This window comes from Ranitomeya imitator, chromosome 2 (assembly GCF_032444005.1).
Source record: "Ranitomeya imitator isolate aRanImi1 chromosome 2, aRanImi1.pri, whole genome shotgun sequence".
NCBI lineage: Eukaryota > Metazoa > Chordata > Amphibia > Anura > Dendrobatidae > Ranitomeya > Ranitomeya imitator.
This window is the reverse complement of record NC_091283.1, coordinates 181979911-181998393: the sequence shown is the minus strand read 5'-3', so window position 1 is coordinate 181998393 and position 18483 is coordinate 181979911. Positions and strand designations below refer to the sequence as shown.

Genomic DNA, 18483 nt, shown 5'->3' with positions numbered 1-18483 from the left:
ATGTGTCTTCAGTGAATACAGATTTTCCCATTACTGAGATAGATGACAGTTGGTGCTCATAACATTCTATGGAGAACTGTAACTGTGGTTTAGCAGAATGTTTAGCTCCTCCATAGAATTTTACAAGCACCCACAGTCATCTATGTCTGTAGTGGAAAATTCTCTCTTCACTGAATACAGATTTTACCACTGAATTGAGAGTGAAACATCAGTCCAGGAGGGAAAAGAAGCAGATTCCTCCGAGAAGATATATTACAAAGTTGCTCCTTCTCACTTGTGCTATTGATTTATGGAAATGACGATTATTCTGGGCTCACTTAGAATAATAAATGCAGTATGGACGTGGGATCTTCTCTTGTGCTGCACCTGGGATGGATTGGGTTAGTGCATGTTCCGTTAGCGGAGGAGTTGTGCTCGTCGGACGCCGTAGAAAACGTTGCATGATGCTCAGCCAACTTTTATTAAATAATTTCTACAGAAATAACACAGACAGACTGGTTGCAATAAACAGACTGTATTGAACGGACAGAACATATCTCCAGCGTGGGGTGGGGGAGGGTACGTTTCATACAATCTTCCCCAGTGGCCTGCCACCAATGTCATACCTCCACCCAACAGCTGACATAGATCGGAAGCGGAGCGGCGCGGAGACACGTCAATACTGGCAGCACATGTGGCATCACAGCACGGAGGGGCATTCACAGGGCGGCGAGAGAGGATAGAAAATACACAAAACAAAAATTGTATTGTCGAGACTTGTCAGTAGGAACACCAGAAAAAGACAGATTTGCTACATATCTGCTTTCCTGTGCCGAATTGGCTCAAATCAGTCCAATCCTTCCCGATCGTGTGATACTCAGGTAAAATTTGGCACAATTCATAGGTAAATGTGTTGTTTCTTGGCACAAATCATCCTGTAAATGAAAACTGAGCACAGTTGTTGGTTTTCTGGGTTCATTGGTAAAAACGGGAAATCTAAACTTCAAGCGGAGCATGCACAGGCCCTAAAATGTGACCATAGGAACACACCGATGACATTGCCGCTCGGTCATTGAAAGGGTTTATCCTTCCGGTGCCAGAAACATTTGATGTTTTTCCTTTCTGTTGGGCTGGCAAAGCCTTAAAGGGGATCGGTCACCAGATTTCACAATACAGACTGCATAAATTTATCAAAAAGCTGACGAAGCCGGTGTATGTACTTTGAAAATATCCGTTTTGGAATGAATGTGTAATGTACGTAATAAAATTAGCATAATATGATTCCGGCTAGGACTGGACTCATGAAATGTTCATTTGAATATCAGGATGACTTTGGTAAAGCTTTCAAAAAAGATGATATTCTCAATGTAAGTACACCGGTCTCATCAGATCAAAGATTTTTTCTTAATAATGCATGGAGTTTAAACGGTGAAATCTGGTGACAGATCCGCTTTAACGCGATGGAGACAAGTGGTCCCCGGTGTTGACCAGTAGCTGCGTATCTCCACTCCACGATTGGTGAAATCGATTTTCGTTTTATCCCCCTATAAGCCACACATCTTTTGGAAATTTTACAGTTGACACCTGTATGATTAGTTCCAATCACAGCAAAATATTCCCCCTACCGTCACCCCCCCGCCCCCATAAAAAAAAGCAAATATCTTTGCTAGGATGCCAAAAACTAGGTATAATACAGAATACTTTGGGTTTTGGTAATGCCAGACCGCGTGGTGGAAGGTGCATCCCTGATTCACGTCGGCACGCGTTTCAGTTTAGGTTTCGGGTGGTGACTATTTCTGTTCTGCTTTATGTAACTGCGGCTGGGCTGAGATAGTCGACTGGTGCCACGTAGGGACTGATTTGTCATTATCGCATTGGCTGAATGTGAAGGCAGTGGCATGTGGGCAATGACAAGTGCTGGGGGGGGGCTCACAGAAGTAATAGAGACGTTTTCCTTTAGGCCGGTTTTACACGTCATAGTCCTAGTTAGGACCACGATGCCCAGACCGGCCACGAGCCTCCCAAGAACAGGAGACCCAAGGCCAGACCAGACATCGCTGTCTGTACTTAGACCTTGAATGTTAGATGTGTGAAATCGGCATTTATAGCGGATGGTAGAGTTGGCCCAATAATGGGCGTCTGGTAAAGGAAAGGTCAGACGGTCGTCATTCCTGGGCCTTTTTCTATGGACCTGTGACGCCTTATGGTCTGGAGACTGTAGCTACAAATTACAGCCTTGTTCCTCATTCAGACAGCCATAACTTGGCCACATTTTAGCATCCGTATTACTGTGCTCAATGTGGTGGCACCGCAGTATCATAGGTATTTATGAAGCCTTTACTTCTGGCCCATAGGGTTGCAATCTCGGGGGCCCGAATTTACATGTACGACGCGTTTAGCCTTTGTAGGATTGGGTAAAATATTCCCTTCTACTAAAATGTCAGTAACCAGTGATCTTCATCCGTATACTACCCCCCTTATGGCGTGATATATACAAACGGACTTGGGAGAGGGGCATGCTGTGAGTATGTGGGATAACGAGGGGGGATTTATATGGCACTGTATACACCTGTGCTATTAAGCGTTTCCTCCGTTTTTATGGCACTTTTGTTAGAAATCCCAGCATCTACTGGCTTCTTTACACCCTGCCACTATTCCTCCTCTCTCCTACCTTAAGGACTCGCTCATAGAGGCAATGTGAGCGTGGAGTCTGGAATGATGATGATAAAAAACCTTTTTCTTTTTTTTTAAAAAAGGAACCTAAGGTCCCAGAATGAGAACAACTTAAAAAAGTGTTGCTAAATAATAAAATAATTATAATACATATTTAAAAACCAAAAGAAAAGAGAAAGTGCAGGTGATGGGTTTGAGAAAGAATGAGTTCAAGAGTGCGGAAGCATCTGGTGACCTAGGAAGGAAGTGTAAATGGGTCAATCCAGCCATCCGACTGCTTTCTATGGGTATGATGATGGGTCGGTCCAGCCCCATCCTTCGCGGCTAGCCCACAAGAGGTTAAGTTTGTCACTGATCCTCTGGGGTCTAGCGGTTTAGCTTTCATTTTGGGTCCGTTGTAGAATATGGAAGTACTATGGGTGAGTCCAGCCCTCCCCGCGTGAACCAAGAATCTGGCCCCGCGCTCGTAAAATTCCCCTGTTGACGATGAACGGATAAGTCATGTTTCCTCCCTACGTAAGGTCCTATAAGTAGTAGGGGGATTTGTAATGTATCAATCCTCAAGTGTCTCCTAGAGGGTCCCCAGTCCCATCGTTCTCTTCCTCGGCCTCGAGAAGTAAGTCTTTGCAGCTGTAGTCTTCCCCTCGGCCGGCTCGGGACAACGCGTTCACCCAACGACGTTGCAGCTCCTCGGCTTCTGGGCTGAAGTAGAAGCTGAGCTGGCTCTGACTGATCTTGAAGACGTGTTTGCGGTCCGAGCGCTCACATTGTTCTGTGGGGGTCACTTCGAAGCCAATTAATGGGATACTTCGCTGAGCCTTCACGTCCTGTTAGACAAAAGAGAATCAATAACCTAGAAATATCCAGACACACGGAGAGATTAAGACTAGATTATGTGTGTCCCGTCAGAGTAAAATGCATGCGGCTCTTATGGGAACATGACACCTCTATAATAGGAGCGCAGGAAAGCAGCGTGTGCAGGGAGAAGAAAAGTGACTTCTCCTGGGGGCATGATACCACCTAACTGCAGGTATGAGTGATGCGATCCCAGACTGGTACAGGTACGAGCGCCAGCATTAAACAATGTTTTGGTACATACTGCAGCAACACTTTAGTGTAATAAAGGTAGCATTAAAATGCTATAGGGGTAAATCCCTTGAAAAGGGTTATTTGAGGATAGAAAAAAAAGATGTTCTACTCTTAGGTCACAGTAGCAAAGCTCCTAGGTCACAGCAGCGGAGCTTCTACTGCGCATGCTCTACTCCTAGGTCACAGCAGCGGAGCTTCTACTGCGCATGCTCTACTCCTAGGTCACAGCAGCGGAGCTTCTACTGCGCATGCTCTACTCCTAGGTCACAGCAGCAGAGCTTCTACTGCGCATGCTCTACTCCTAGGTCACAGCAGCAGAGCTTCTACTGCGCATGCTCTACTCCTAGGTCACAGCAGCGGAGCTTCTACTGCGCATGCTCTACTCCAAGGCCACAGGAGCGGAGCTCCTACTGACCGAGCTCCGCCTCTAGGCCACAGCAGCGAAGCTCCTACTGCCCGAGCTCCGCCTCTAGGCCACAGCAGCGGAGCTCCTACTGCCCAAGCTCTGCTTCTAGGTCACAGCAGCGGAGCTCCTACTGCCCAAGCTCCGCCTCTAGGTCACAGCAGCAAAGCTCCTACTGCCCAAGCTCCGCCTCTAGGTCACAGCAGCGGAGCTCCTACTGCCCAAGCTCTGCCTCTAGGCCACAGCAGCGAAGCTCCTACTGCCCAAGCTCCGCCTCTAGGCCACAGCAGCGAAGCTCCTACTGCCCAAGCTCCGCCTCTAGGCCACAGCAGCGAAGCTCCTACTGCCCAAGCTCCGCCTCTAGGTCACAGCAGCAAAGCTCCTACTGCCCAAGCTCCGCTTCTAGGTCACAGCAGCGGAGCTCCTACTGCCCAAGCTCTGCCTCTAGGCCACAGCAGCGAAGCTCCTACTGCCCAAGCTCCGCTTCTAGGTCACAGCAGCGGAGCTCCTACTGCCCAAGCTCCGCCTCTAGGCCACAGCAGCGAAGCTCATACTGCCCGAGCTCCGCTTCTACGTCACAGCAGCGGAGCTCCTACTGCCCGAGCTCTGCTTCTAGGTCACAGCAGCGGAGCTCCTATTGCCCACACTCCTCTCATAGGTCATAGTGGAGCTCTGACTGCCCACGCTTCGCTCTGAGGTCGCAGCAGAGCTCCTACTGATCGTGCTCCACTTATAGGTCTCAGCAGCAGAGCTCCTACTGCCCAAGCTTCACTCTGAGGTCACAGCAGCGGAGCTCCAACTGCCCACTCTCCGGTCCTATCAATTAAGGCTATGTGCACACGTTCAAGATTTGTAATAGAAAATTCTGCTGCAAATCCTCATGTGTTAGTGGGAAAAATGCTGTTCAATTATTTTTCTATTCAATTGAACCCCTGAAAAAAAGTTTGGCTCATTTCAGTTTATCTTTAAGTTAGAAAATTAAATCTACAAATGTTACGAGCCGGTGTGGATTTATACCACTTGTTGTTAACCACATCTGGACTTTTTTTTATTCCATCACCTCTGAAAAGTGAGAGAAGCCACAAATCTGGGGGGTGACTTTTCTATGCCATAAAGATGGCACAAATGCCATGATATACGCACCAGCTGTGCTCCGTCCACATTATACTGACCTGGGGGGCACCGTAGATGTAGAGCACCAGGGGCTCATTCTGCGGGATGACAAACCATCCCTTGTGCCAGCTCTTGGCTCCCTTCTCCATATAATACATATAACTACACATGACGCTGTGCTCCGCCACCACCGATGCCTGTTTCTGTGGATAGAGAAATATATAATAATTCGGCATGTTCAATATTTATTAGCATAGGAAATGAGCGGGTTTGTTTTAGTAGATATATGCTGGGGGGCCATGTAATACCATTTTGGCAATGCAGTTGTTGGAGAAATGAGCAGCAACTCGATCTTGGGAGTGTGGGGGAGGACGATCGAGTTGCAAGAACGCCAACAGAATAAGTCAGCAGACCAAATGGCTAAAACCAAAGATGACAGTGAAAACTCAGCAGGGTCACCATATTGAAGGAGCGTACCTCCAGGATGGACTTCCTCCGTTGTGGCGTATGGGCATTGTACCCGGGGCTGGACGTAGAACCGTGCAGGGCCCCGTAACAGTCTACGCAAACGCGATTTGTTCGGTTATTGTCATAGACTAGTCGGGCACGAAACTCTGAGCACTTCCCACAAACGACCTGTAAAATAAGCAGCAGCAAATGGAACGTTAACGGTAAGAAATTAACTGCAGTGTAAAGCAGGCATACGCTAGCCAAGATGGTAATCTCAGAAGCAGATACAACTACAGCGTGGGAAAAGATGGAGTTAATGAGGCCAGGGAAATCGGAAAGTGACCAAAAATGGAGAGGTTCCCATAGGAATTATTTATTAGAGAGGCGGTAATGTATAATTCATTGTCTGCAGATCAGCATGTTACTTAGCAATGCAAGCTGCCTGGTACGGGGGGAGTTTAGCAGGGAAATTAGATCTCCCACTCTCCATACTGAATGAAGAAAGACGAGTATATGGTGCAGCTTTCCCTAGTGTGTCATATTTGTCCATGAAGATGAACGCATGGGTATATGCTGGTCTCCACGAGGTTCACAGCGCTTTCCAATCTCTTTTTTTTTTTCCTGCTTGCAACTACTTTCTCCACTAGAGGGAGCTCACTGTGTATTAATACAGAAGGATGCCATTGATGTCAATGAGAGCTGAATAAAAACATGTTCTGTTCCACCTTGTGGTGGATAATGGTAACGATGGAGGACTTGGTAGCGTGTATGGGGACTTATGCAGCAGAGAACTTACATGTCCACATGCTTTGCAGTGGTGCCTCCTTTTGGTTATGGAATTGAAAGCTTCTTGGCATTTCATGCACATCGTCACCTCTTTCTCCCGGATCGGAGTTGGGGCTCGCTTGCCCAAGTCTGTGTTCTGCGAGACAAACAGAATTGAATGATTTACCGGCCACTCCTGTAGTGACCCGATGCCCCCCATCTCCTCTCATGTGAATAGTTACCGGTGAGTTTGGAGGGGTCTCTTCATCTTCCCGATGGGTTGAGTATAGCAGTTTGTAAGTCTCCATTGTCTGCTCATGGCGACTCATCGTAGCTTCAATCGCCTATGAGATATAACAGACATTTCAGTATTTCCAAACCTGGAAGTGAAGGGCACGCTGCATCAACCTATGTGTGCGCCCATATGCTGCCCACAGGCCGACGGCGATACGTGACCCAACAAACACGAAGCTATAAATCAATGGCTATATGGAGGATAATCTCACCTGGATCCAGTCTTTTTTCTCTTCTTCAGTTCTACAATAAAAAAGTTATATTTAATTTTTTTTTTTAAATGCCAAAAAGTGGCCAACAAAATAGTGCAATGCCTGGACGGTGCAGAACGTACAGCCTGGGCCGTATTAGTGACACCTGTCGTACAGATCTGTCACACAGCACTCATATCTTGGTATGGGCTTACGCCTTAGCCCCATATCCCCTGATTTTACTCTATGATGTATGGGGGGATTTTTGGCTGTTGCATGTCACATTGGAGAATATGATGCCCTATGGAGTGTCCATGGTCCTGCAATATGTGGCATGGGGATGAGGCGCTGCTCTGCAGACAGCACTGGCTTTAATGGGGACACAGCAATGGAATTGAATACTTGCTGATTTGTCCCTCGGTAGATTACAGCTAATTGCCGTAGGAATCCGACATATCTACAAGGTCACTGTGTGTAGTAGGAATATGGCAGGGGGCAAAGAGTAACTCTTCTGCACTCAGGCCTCTTAGTAGATGCAGGGCAGGACTGGAAGTCTGGGCTCCAAGAGAAGGACAATGTAGCCTGGACTAAGAAACAGGTACAGTCCACAGTGGACAACCCCTTTAATACTGAGCCTGTAATCTGGGTCACAAAGCTTACAGTCTACTCTTACCACTTGTAATACCCTACCTGGCCTGCAGCTCCAGGGAGCGCTGTTTCCCAGACACTAAGAACGTCCTGGTGAGGTTGGGACTGCTGCTGTGCTTCAGCTATGGAGAGAAGACCACATGTATGAAATACTGAATATGCGGAGGGGAATGTTCACACTGAGATCTCTGGAGTGGAAACTTGGGAGTTTACGCTCAGTTTCCACTCAAAAAAGTCATCAAAAAGACTCCATGCGCCCAAGAGCCATGTACATATCACACACTCACCTCCATCCCCTCCACATCAATCCTCGCCCGCACGCTGTATTTCTGACCAATGAGACGCAGCTTAGGAACGCAGTACAGCAAGCGGTCATTGAACTGCGGAAAGGAAAAATGGGACGTACTTAGAATTAGCGGTGTCTGCTAATTTGGGAAACATCCAACTGTTCTCCGTTATATCTGGCTTTTGGCGATTCCTGATTTGCAGAATTATGTATAAAGGCACAGGACCATCGGAGGCTTTGCTTCCTACTGCAATCCTGTGACTAAACTACAACTCTCATCAGGCCCAGACAGGGTTTTAGTTCTGCCATCATTTCTTTTATGTTTGGTTAGTTAACACTTCTCCGATTTCTCCCATTCGATAATCATGGTTAGATCTCAGACTGACCATGGGTCTCCTGATGTATATGTAAGAGTGATGGACTTCTCTGCTGCGTTCCTACCTCTGAAGACGACAATCGCGCTGTGTGTACAGTGTCATGCGGTTTTATGTGTGATGTGAATAGTGATGTGCGTCTTTTATATTGTCTGAAGGTAATAAGTAATGTAAAGTGTTAATGTACAATGTGAGTAGTGCATAGTGGCAGGGTAAAGGTACCTTCACACATAACGATATCGTTGCTTTTTGTGACGTAGCAACGATATCGTTAAGGAAATCGTTCTGTGTGACAGCGACCAACGATCAGGCCCCTGAGGAAAGTCCAGAACTTTATTTCGTCGCTGGACTCCCTGCAGACATCGCTGGATCGGCGTGTGTGACACCGATCCAGCGATGTCTTCACTGGTAACCAGGGTAAACATCGGGTTACTAAGCGCAGGGCCACGCTTAGTAACCCGATGTTTACCATAGTTACCAGCGTAAACGTAAAAAAAACAAACACTACATGCTTACCTACCGCTGTCTGTCCCCGGCGCTCAGCTTCTCTGCACTCCTCTGCATATAGTTCTGTTTATTTAGTTAAGTGGCTTAGCAACGGTGTAGGAAAACAGGTTTAGTCTATAGGATAGGTTATGGTTAATGGATAGAACTAGCCCAGTGGGTGAGGACTAGTGTTAGTAAAAAGTGGGCACTTTCTGGTAGAGACTCATAAGGAAATGCAGTGATGAAGTCAAGTTCAAGTACAGTGGGCTGCTAGGGCCAGCATGTATCTGTCGTTCAAGGCAGTGGGAGGCCATACTGATGTCCCCTGTGGACATTCCAGTAACGTCCGGTGCCTAGAGCCCGGTCCAGGTACTAGGGAGAGCGCCTGGTCTTCTGACATGCAGAGGTCGGTGGAAGTGGAACGGCGCGAAGGGCAGGTAACTGCTCCCAGGTGCATTGCTGAAATGGACAGGATATTCCTGAGGCTGACAGAGTCACTAGGCTTAGGGACAGTCCGGGATGAACGAGTGGTAGGGCTGAAGATATGTTGTACTACAAAAGTAAGAAATATGAAGTGTTGTGTCCTATCCCACATGCTACAACCTGATGAACTTGAACTGACTAGTAAACGTTTGCTTGTTGCAATGAGCTTGGTTTCCCCTGAGTTGTGTGCGGTGGCTCCTGAGGATGGAGGCCTAGAGACAGCGCACAAGTTAGGCTGCCGTCACACGTTCAGTATCTGGTCAGTATTTTACATCCGTATTTGTAAGCCAAAACCAAGAGTGGTGATAAATGCAGAAGTGGTGCAAATGTTTCTATTATACTTTTCCTCTACTGTTCCACTCCTGGTTTTGGCTAAATACTGATGTAAAAACACTGACCAAATACTGATAGTGTGACGGCAGCCTTAGTGTGATGCACCCCACACCCTACAGTACACTGGGACTGGGACACTTTTCCTGTAAAATGTCAGAGCATAACCGAACGGCAGCTCGGTCATGACTACAGCTCTTGACAACTTTATATATAGATATAGGAGGCTGTTGAATTCGGGACAGGAGATCCACGGGCGCTGCAAACATCGTGGTCTGTATTCAGACTGTGAATGTCGGCCGTGTGAAAATGGCATTTAGCCACAGATTGGAGGCAATGATGATCATCCACTGGCCGTGTGTAGATCGGTCACTCACCAGTATGAGGTATCGGTCCTGGGTGGTCCCATTCTTTGCTGACAGTTTAAGTATATGCCCCTCTTTGATCAGCTCATTAGTGGGGTTCACAATATCTTCCTCTCCGCCCAAGAGTTCATACACTTTTAAGAGCTTGTGCATCCTTTCCTGTAAGAAGGAGAGAGACGATGTGACAACAGATTGAGATTTTGGAGCCACATTGAATCATGGTGGAGGACAGTCCGGAGTCATGATCTGCCCTGGAGAACCCACAGATCTCAGCATCACTATACTACAGGGCACCCATAAGGGGGTGAGGAATTCAATTTAGCAAAACCTAAGCATTTTGGACTTAATTATTCAAAGGAAACTTTGGAGAAAAGGAGAATATTTTAAAATTATGGATTCCTCACCATTTTCCTTATAGCTGCATTTGAATGCTCAGCTGCAGTGGCAATAAGGTCCAAAGATTCTGTAAGAAAAGAGTGGTCCATGTTAGATCCTAATCTAAAATAACCCCCCCAAAAGAAAAAGAGTAGGGCATATACACTGAAGCCACTGGAGGGCAGTGTGGCTCTGTGTAAAGGTATTACATATTGAATTCACAAGAAAACACAACACCCCCTCAGTGTTCACAGAGCAGGAGAATTTTAACAAAAGTTAGTGCCCCCCACAATGAAATACTACAAATCCCTGCATGCTGAAGTAACTATCAGGTTTTAGTTTGGTAGCGGGTGCATTTATTTTTTTCAATTGGGAGACGTGGCTAAGCAGCTGCCAGACTTACCTGGTCGGGTCGCTGCTTATCTCGGGAGTTTAGGATTGGGCATGCTGAAATGCAACATGCCTGGTCCATCTTTACTTTGACATCTGCCATCATCAAGCAGTCATGAGACCCTTGTATAGGTTAGATAGTCTGATGACTTTTATTTAATGTAATGTTATTACTCCCCACTATCTCATGTCTGACTTTTGTGGTCCACGTACAGGCCACGATACACAGACAGGCTGTTAAGTTTGGGTGTGTTAAGTTTTGGTCAGGAGACTCACCGCCTGTCCAGGCACAGCGGTCTGTACACAAGCCATGAATGGCACATGTGTGAAACTGGCCATATGCTGAGGGCATAAAATGATACGTACGACTAAAAAATGGTAAACGCCTTTTAAGAATGCAAAAAAATTGCTGGTTTCTTTCAAATAGCAGTGAGCTCTATTCACTTCTATAAAGCTGAGTCGCAATACCAGACATAACCTGTAGGAAAGTGTGGCGCTGATTCTGGAAAGCAATCAGCCATGTTTTTCTAAGTTCACTTCGCTGGGTTATGTAGTTCCTCAACAATTAAAATTAGACAAAAGCGACTTTTAGGTTTTCTTGAGCAGTTTGGCGGATAGCTAAACCCAGGGCCGGACTGGCCATCGGGCAGTTCTGGCAAATGCCAGAAGGGCCAGTGCCAGTAGTGGGCCGCTGCGCGCCGACTCACCCCCCCCCCACCAGCGCCGCATTCAACTATACCAGCATCTATGACGCTGGTACAGTTCAATGCAATGATGGAGGGGAGAGCGTCCGCTGACGCTCCCTCTCCCATCATTCCCCGCTCTGCCTCTGACACTGCGGCAGCGCGCGCACTCACTGTGTCCCAGGCAGTGCAGCGGCAGCCGTCGAGACAGGAGCAGGGAGCAACGCGGGCACGAGGAGAGGTGAGGAGTGTGTTTTTTTTTTTTTTTTTACTGGACTGTGGGGCCATTGTCGGGGGGGGGGGGGGGGAGGGATGCCGGCTGCGCTGTATACTACTATGTGGGCTGCGCTATATACTACTGTGTGGGCTGTGCTATATACTACTGTGTGGGCTGTGCTGTATACTACTACGTGGGCTGTGCTGTATACTACTATGTGGGCTGTGCTGTATACTACTATGTGGGCTGTGCTGTATACTACTATGCGGGCTGTGCTGTATACTACTATGCGGGCTGTGCTATATTCTACTGTGTGGTCTGTGCTGTATACTACTATGTGGGCTGTGCTGTATACTACTATGCGGGCTGTGCTATATTCTACTGTGTGGGCTGTGCTGTATACTACTTTTTGGGCTGTGCTATATACTACTGTGTGGGCTGTGCTATATACTACAGTGTGGGCAGTGCTGTATACTATGTGGGCTGTGCTGTATACTACTGTGTGGTCTGAGCTGTATACTACTGTGTGGGCTGTGCTGTATACCACTTTGTGGGCTGTGCTATATACTACTATGTGGGCTGTGCTATATACTACTGTGTGGGCTGTGCTGTATACTACTCTGTGGGCTGTGCTGTATACTACTCTGTGGGCTGTGCTGTATACTACTCTGTGGGCTGTGCTGTATACTACTACGTAGGCTGTGCTGTATACTACTACGTGGGCTGTGCTGTATACTACTATGTGGACTGTGCTGTATACTACTACGTGGGCAGTGCTGTATACTACTACGTGGGCAGTGCTGTATACTACTCTGTGGGCTGTGCTGTATACTACTGTGTGGGTTGTGCTGTATACTACTACGTGGGCTGTGCTGTATACTACTCTGGGCTGTGCTGTATACTACTCTGTGGGCTGTGCTGTATACTACTACGTGGGCTGTGCTGTATACTACTACGTGGGCTGTGCTGTATACTACTGTGTGGGCTGTGCTGTATACTACTACGTGGGCTGTGCTGTATACTACTACGTGGGCTGTGCTGTATACTACTACGTGGGCTGTGCTGTATACTACTACGTGGGCAGTGCTGTATACTACTGTGTGGGCTGTGCTATATACTATTATGTGGGCTGTGCGATATACTACTCTGTGGGCTGTGCTGTATACTACTGTGTGGGCTGTGCATGTATACTACTACGTGGGCTGTGTTATCTGCTATGCGGGTTGTGCTATATACTATGCGGGTTGTGCTATATACTATGCGGGCTTTGCTATATACTATGCGGGTTTGGCTATATACTATGCGGGCTTTGCTATATACTATGCGGGTTGTATTATATACTATGCGGGCTTTGCTATATACTATGGGGAGTATATTATATTCTATGGGGGAGGCCGTGTTCTATACTATGTGGCTGTGTTATATACTATTGTGGGGGTATATTATATTCTATGGGGGAGGCTGTGTTATATACTATGGGGGGCTGCATTATATTCTATGGGGGCTACAATATATATTATGGGGAGGTGGGCTGTATTATATTCTTTGGGGGGACTGTATTAGATTTTATGAGGGATGATTGCATCATACTCTTTGATGGGGCTGCATTATATTCTGTGGGGAGGTGGGCTGTATTATATTCTATTCGGGGCTACACTATATTTATACTCTTTGAGGGGTGATTGCATCATACTCTATGAGGGGGCTGCATTATATTCTATGGGGTGGCTGCATTATACTCTGGGGTGGCTGCATTATACTATATGTGGGCTGCATTATACTGTATTGAGGACTATGGGGAATACGTTATACTATATGAAGAACTATGGGGTGCATTATACTATGGGAAGTGAATTGTACTACATGGATGACTATGGCGGTGCATTATACTATATGGAGCACTATGAGGAGTGTATTATGCTATATAGAGTACTGAGCAGTGTATTTTAATATATGGAGGACTATAGGGAGTGTATTATACTATATGGAGGACTGTGGTGCACATTATAATATATGGAGGACTATGGGGTGTATTTTACTAACCAAGTAAAATTCTGCATATTCAGAATTTTTGCCAGAACAAAAATCATTGTTCTCATCAGCACATCGCCGGTGTAAACTGTAGATGTGCTGCTGAAATCATGATACTGTATGGTGATCTGTTAGTGATCTATTAGTGATCGTTCTGTCCCATCATTATTCCTCAGCTGGTGGAAAGAGGCCGGGAAACAAGTGTTGAACAACTTCAGTATTGTCGATCAAACTCATTTAGCGGCCTGAGATCAACGCATGTAAATACAACCGAAATGCTTTTGTGTGATGTGCAATATGTTAGCATTTTGGGCCCCATTTAAAACTTTGCCTAGGGCCCCACTTTGCCTAAAACCGGCCCTGCCTACAAGTGTACAAAGATATTATACAGTCACCATGTGACAAGCGGGCTGTGTAACTTCAAATGCCAGGGCTGAATTTTAGTCCCAGTCCGGCCCTGGTCAGACCCTCGTTTCGTAGGACGTGTACACACATACTTTCTGCATCCGTCCGGTCTCTGGAGTCCTCTGCCAGTTTCTGGAGATAATCCTTGAGCAGAAGCTCATAGCGAGGAATCCTCTGGACAGGCTCCAGCATGTGGTGCTGTAATGTCAAGTTACCGCAGGCCTCCTCCTTCTGAAACACAAAGCAAAGCCCAGACTGAATACAATGTATATACCTATGTGTGTATGTATACAACACCCTGGGGCGATATCTGCATGTATACAGCCCAATATCCCTTCACCAGCACAATATAGTGGCAGCTGAAAGAGGCCGGGGCAGGGAGGCGGCTGGCAGGCTGCAGCCTGTTTTATAATGGTCGTGGCCCATAGGCAAGTTCTAGATTGGCGTTAAGTTTTGTCGACAGGCTCCAAGGGCAAGTGTGGGGAATTTAGCTTCATCGGGGATACATAATCCACTTGGGGCCGGGGTGAGAGGTGGGTTATTTTTCTAGTAACCATTAAGGGGTTTGAAAAACCTCAATGTATGTTCTTTCCTCACCTTCCCCAGGTCCAGTGCCGAGTCTCTGGTCCCTGTTATTGTCAACAGCACTGCAGACAATCAATGAGCTCAGCATCTCAGAGCGTCACGTGCCGTCAATTCTGGCACAGCTGCTGAGCTCGCTGATTGGCTGTAGCACTGTCAATTTGACGTCGTTGCTGCAGACAATAACAGACCCCAGGAGCAGCGGTGGAGACTCATCGCCCGACCTGGGTAGGGTGAGTAAAGCGTTGTTTTTGTTTCAAACAAACTGCAAAAGGGAGACAAAGGTTTTCAGAGACCAGAAAATCCCTTTAAGGCTACGTTCACATTTGCGTTGTTGTGTGTTGCGTCGGCGACGCAACGGCGTCGCAACACACAACGCATGCAAAACGCATGCAAAAACGCATTGTTTTGTGACGCATGCGTCCTTTTTTGGCCGATTTTGGCCGCAAAAAAATGCAATTTGCTGCGTCCTCTGCGCCCTGACGCTTGCGCCAAAAAAGACGCATGCGTCACAAAACGCAAGACAACGCATGTCCATGCGCCCCCATGTTAAATATAGGGGCGCATGACGCATGCGTCGCCGCGGTTGCGCCCGACGCACTGCAAATGTGAACGTAGCCTAAGGGCATGTTCACACGCAGCATTTTTTACTGCACTATTGTTTTTTTTCCTGTTGGCAGAAAAAATACTGTGCATCAAACCTGCATTTTTTGCAGTGTTTTTACTTGCATTTTTCCCCCCTTCATTAGTATGGGTGAAAAACGCTGAAAGATCCGAAATGCTGCAGATGAAAAAAAAAAAAAAATGCAAGGAAAAAACCAAACACATGCATTAATTTTTAAAATCTCATTCACTTTGCTGTTACTGTAAAACTCTGCGCTTTTGCAACAGCCAAAAGAAAAAAAAAATGATGCAAAAGCGCCACATGTGAACATACTCCAATTCTTTTCTTTTTCTGTAGTTCTAGAGAACTTTCCATAGTAAACCAGAAACACGCCCTGGAATACATTGGCTTTCTATGTTTCAGGAAGACAGGAACTGTAAATAAATTATAGTCTACTCCTTGCTGTGCTTTGGTTTGCAGGCCCGGAGGAATTCGGCCTCACCCACCTCCGTGCCGCCGCAGACCCACAACAGTCCTCCCTCTAATTACGTTACACACAGGTGACATTTGATGTGACAGCGAAGAGTCCCGACCTATGGGGCCGACTAATTACAGACCCCCGAACGTCCAGTTACAAGGGCTAAGAGGAAGTCCACAATCTCTGCCTCTTTACACAGGAGCCAAACATTCCTCCTTCCTTCTCCAATCTCTGCATCTGGTAACTATTGGTCATAAAATAAAATGAGAAGGAAGGTCCCGAGGCTCCGGCCAGATTTATTAATCTATTGTTTGATATGGGGGGATAATAAGTCATCGTGTTGGCATGGAAGGAAGAAGCACATACGGGCTATAATATGGGCGACTAGTTGAGGCTTTTTTGTAAGTGTATGGAAAAAGGCAGAACTAGAGCGCTGAGTAATTAGTAGAGGCGGCATCCATAAGAATGGGAAAATCTGGACTAATACTTAAGATTAGTTTCCCGACCCCACCAGACACGTGGCCAAGGCATGTGATCTCAAGGGGGAGAGCGAGTAAGTAGCTGCCAGATGCAGCAGCTTATCTCCACTGAAAATAAAAAAAAGGTTGGACATGTTGATATCCAACAGCCCGATCCTTCTTTACTCTCACATCTCCAATAGAGAGAGATTGTAGTTCTGATGGCCTTTTTAAAATTCGGGCTAGCAACATCAGAAACATTGGATATACAAGCACATAGGCTAATATAGGGGCCATGTGTGATCCTTTTCACTATGGACAGTACACAGGCCAAAAATACGTTTGTGTGAATGTTCCCCAAGACCCATTTACTTAGGTCGATAATCGGCAAACAAGTGTTCATTAGAACGCTCATTCCCGATCATCGGCCCAGGTAGACATGCTCCCAAGCAGCCATTGAACAAGCAGAATGCTTGCTCGCCAGCTGGCCTTTAAGTCATTAAGGGCGTTTTTGGGCACAACACATTAATGACCTTTGAGGAAGCTGAACCCAATCGATCGTCCTTTTCCATCTCTAATACTACCCAAGTTGGGGGTAATGCCTGGTTTCTTGAAGTCATTTTTATTGCAGATGGTCCCTCGCTTCTTCGGACTGACCTGCACTTCGTGGATGATGCTCTTGAACTGGGATGAGCGCTCTGTCCACGTGTTCACCAGTTCCATGGCTCTGTCAAAGTTCTTAACATACTCGCCATACATTTTAAGGAATGGAGCCAATTTCTGTAGGATGTCCCCAATCCGAGGGTTGCTGTCCCTAAATGGTGAAAAACATGAAAAAACTTTTTTAGATATAAATAAAAATTATAGTGTTTCCCTAAAAAAAGTGGTCTCCAATCTAAGGCTCCCAATACTACAACCGCCAGCATGCACTGGAGGCGGACGACTATCACAAAGCCCTGCAGATATCCCCAGCATGATCGCTCACCATTCTTGCATGCGTTTCTCCAGTTCGGGCAGCAGGAACTGTTGATGAAAGCAATAAATGGAACAGATATTGGAAAAAATGCCCATAACGACTTCACCGGGGAATGAACCTTTCGTGGCCGCTTCTTCCATGAGCCGAGCGCAGAATACCTGAAATAGAAAGGTCCACTAGTGAAGCCAATGGTAAACCTGCATATCCTACCTTCCTGATGTAGGTGAGATAATGCCTTGCCTTGTGGCACTGCTTATCCCCAAATGCAACTTGCTTCACCCTTTTATTTTCCAACAGTAGATATTGGACAAGCACCATGGTCGGTCATGTGAATACGATTTATTGACCATATCTGCGGTGCGGACCCCTATACACATGCACTGCCAGCATGTATTCCCAGTAGAAAAATAAGAAAGTAGGCAACATGCAGCTGCTAAACTCCTCTTCTAAAGAACAAAGGGAGTGGGCATATTAAAATCCATCAGCCTAATCCTTTTTAAAACAAACAGCTCTCCTTACATGATAAGTTAAAAGATACAAGTATACATTAAAAAGACTCCTGGAGCCAATGGTGGGTCGGGCCCATATACATCTAATGTGTATGGCCAACTTTAGGGTTACCCTAACCTTCTCTTCCTGGGAATGATGGAAATGCTGTGCTATCGCCCGTCCTGATCAAAGTGTAATGTAGCATGGATTTTAGGCACCTTTACGTGTGCCCATGGAGAACGAGGCACACAGAGTATCCTCACCTGGTCCAAGAGGTGTAAACGAGACACGTAAGCCTTCTCCGTCTGAAGAAGCTCATTTGCGATGTTATAAACCTTCTGGCGGGCAGTGAACTATAAGAAAGAAAGAAGGTGGAGATTAATATTTGGAAATTCATAATTTTCATTGTGGATCTTGGCACAAATCTGGAAAATCTGCATGTGTTACGTGATGCAAAATTACCCTGGAGCAGAGGTGTCAAACTGCATTCCTCGAGGGCCTCAAACCATGAGTGTTTTCAAGATTTCCTTAGCATTGCACAAGGTGCTGGAATCATTCTGTGCAGGTGATTAAATTATCACCTGTGCAATACAAGGAAATCCTGAAAACATGACCTGTTTGCAGCCCTCGAGGAATGCAGTTTGACACCTCTGCCCTGGAGCATGTATAACCACAATGGTCATACATTGCAGAGGTCGCACATGCTCATTACTGATCCATTCACAACAGAGTCTTTGGGACCCTTGTTCTCAATCGGTGGGGAACTGAGCAGCCTGATCTCAAGGGATCAAAAATGAATTACCTATGTTATAAGTAGTTGCTATATATTGTTTTTGGGACAACCCTTTTAATTGTCCTAGCATGGG

General features: G+C 46.4%; 1 protein-coding gene across 3 annotated transcripts in view; it reads right to left on the bottom strand.

Moving 5' to 3' along the window:
- Nucleotides 1-441: 441 nt before the first annotated feature.
- Nucleotides 442-18483, bottom strand: part of FGD1 (FYVE, RhoGEF and PH domain containing 1) — a 121298-nt gene continuing 103256 nt past the window's right edge. For all 3 annotated transcript variants that reach the window (XM_069748193.1, XM_069748194.1, XM_069748195.1), the window contains exons 5-18: nucleotides 17881-17970; nucleotides 17138-17286; nucleotides 16810-16966; nucleotides 14123-14261; nucleotides 10334-10392; nucleotides 9942-10088; nucleotides 7893-7985; nucleotides 7648-7727; nucleotides 6979-7009; nucleotides 6715-6816; nucleotides 6504-6629; nucleotides 5735-5893; nucleotides 5317-5460; nucleotides 442-3479 (exon numbers count right to left, since the gene is read on the bottom strand). In XM_069748193.1, coding sequence (XP_069604294.1) covers nucleotides 3213-3479; nucleotides 5317-5460; nucleotides 5735-5893; nucleotides 6504-6629; nucleotides 6715-6816; nucleotides 6979-7009; nucleotides 7648-7727; nucleotides 7893-7985; nucleotides 9942-10088; nucleotides 10334-10392; nucleotides 14123-14261; nucleotides 16810-16966; nucleotides 17138-17286; nucleotides 17881-17970 — 1743 coding nt within the window. In that variant the 3' untranslated portion in view covers nucleotides 442-3212. The remainder of the gene's footprint in view (nucleotides 3480-5316; nucleotides 5461-5734; nucleotides 5894-6503; nucleotides 6630-6714; nucleotides 6817-6978; nucleotides 7010-7647; nucleotides 7728-7892; nucleotides 7986-9941; nucleotides 10089-10333; nucleotides 10393-14122; nucleotides 14262-16809; nucleotides 16967-17137; nucleotides 17287-17880; nucleotides 17971-18483) is intronic.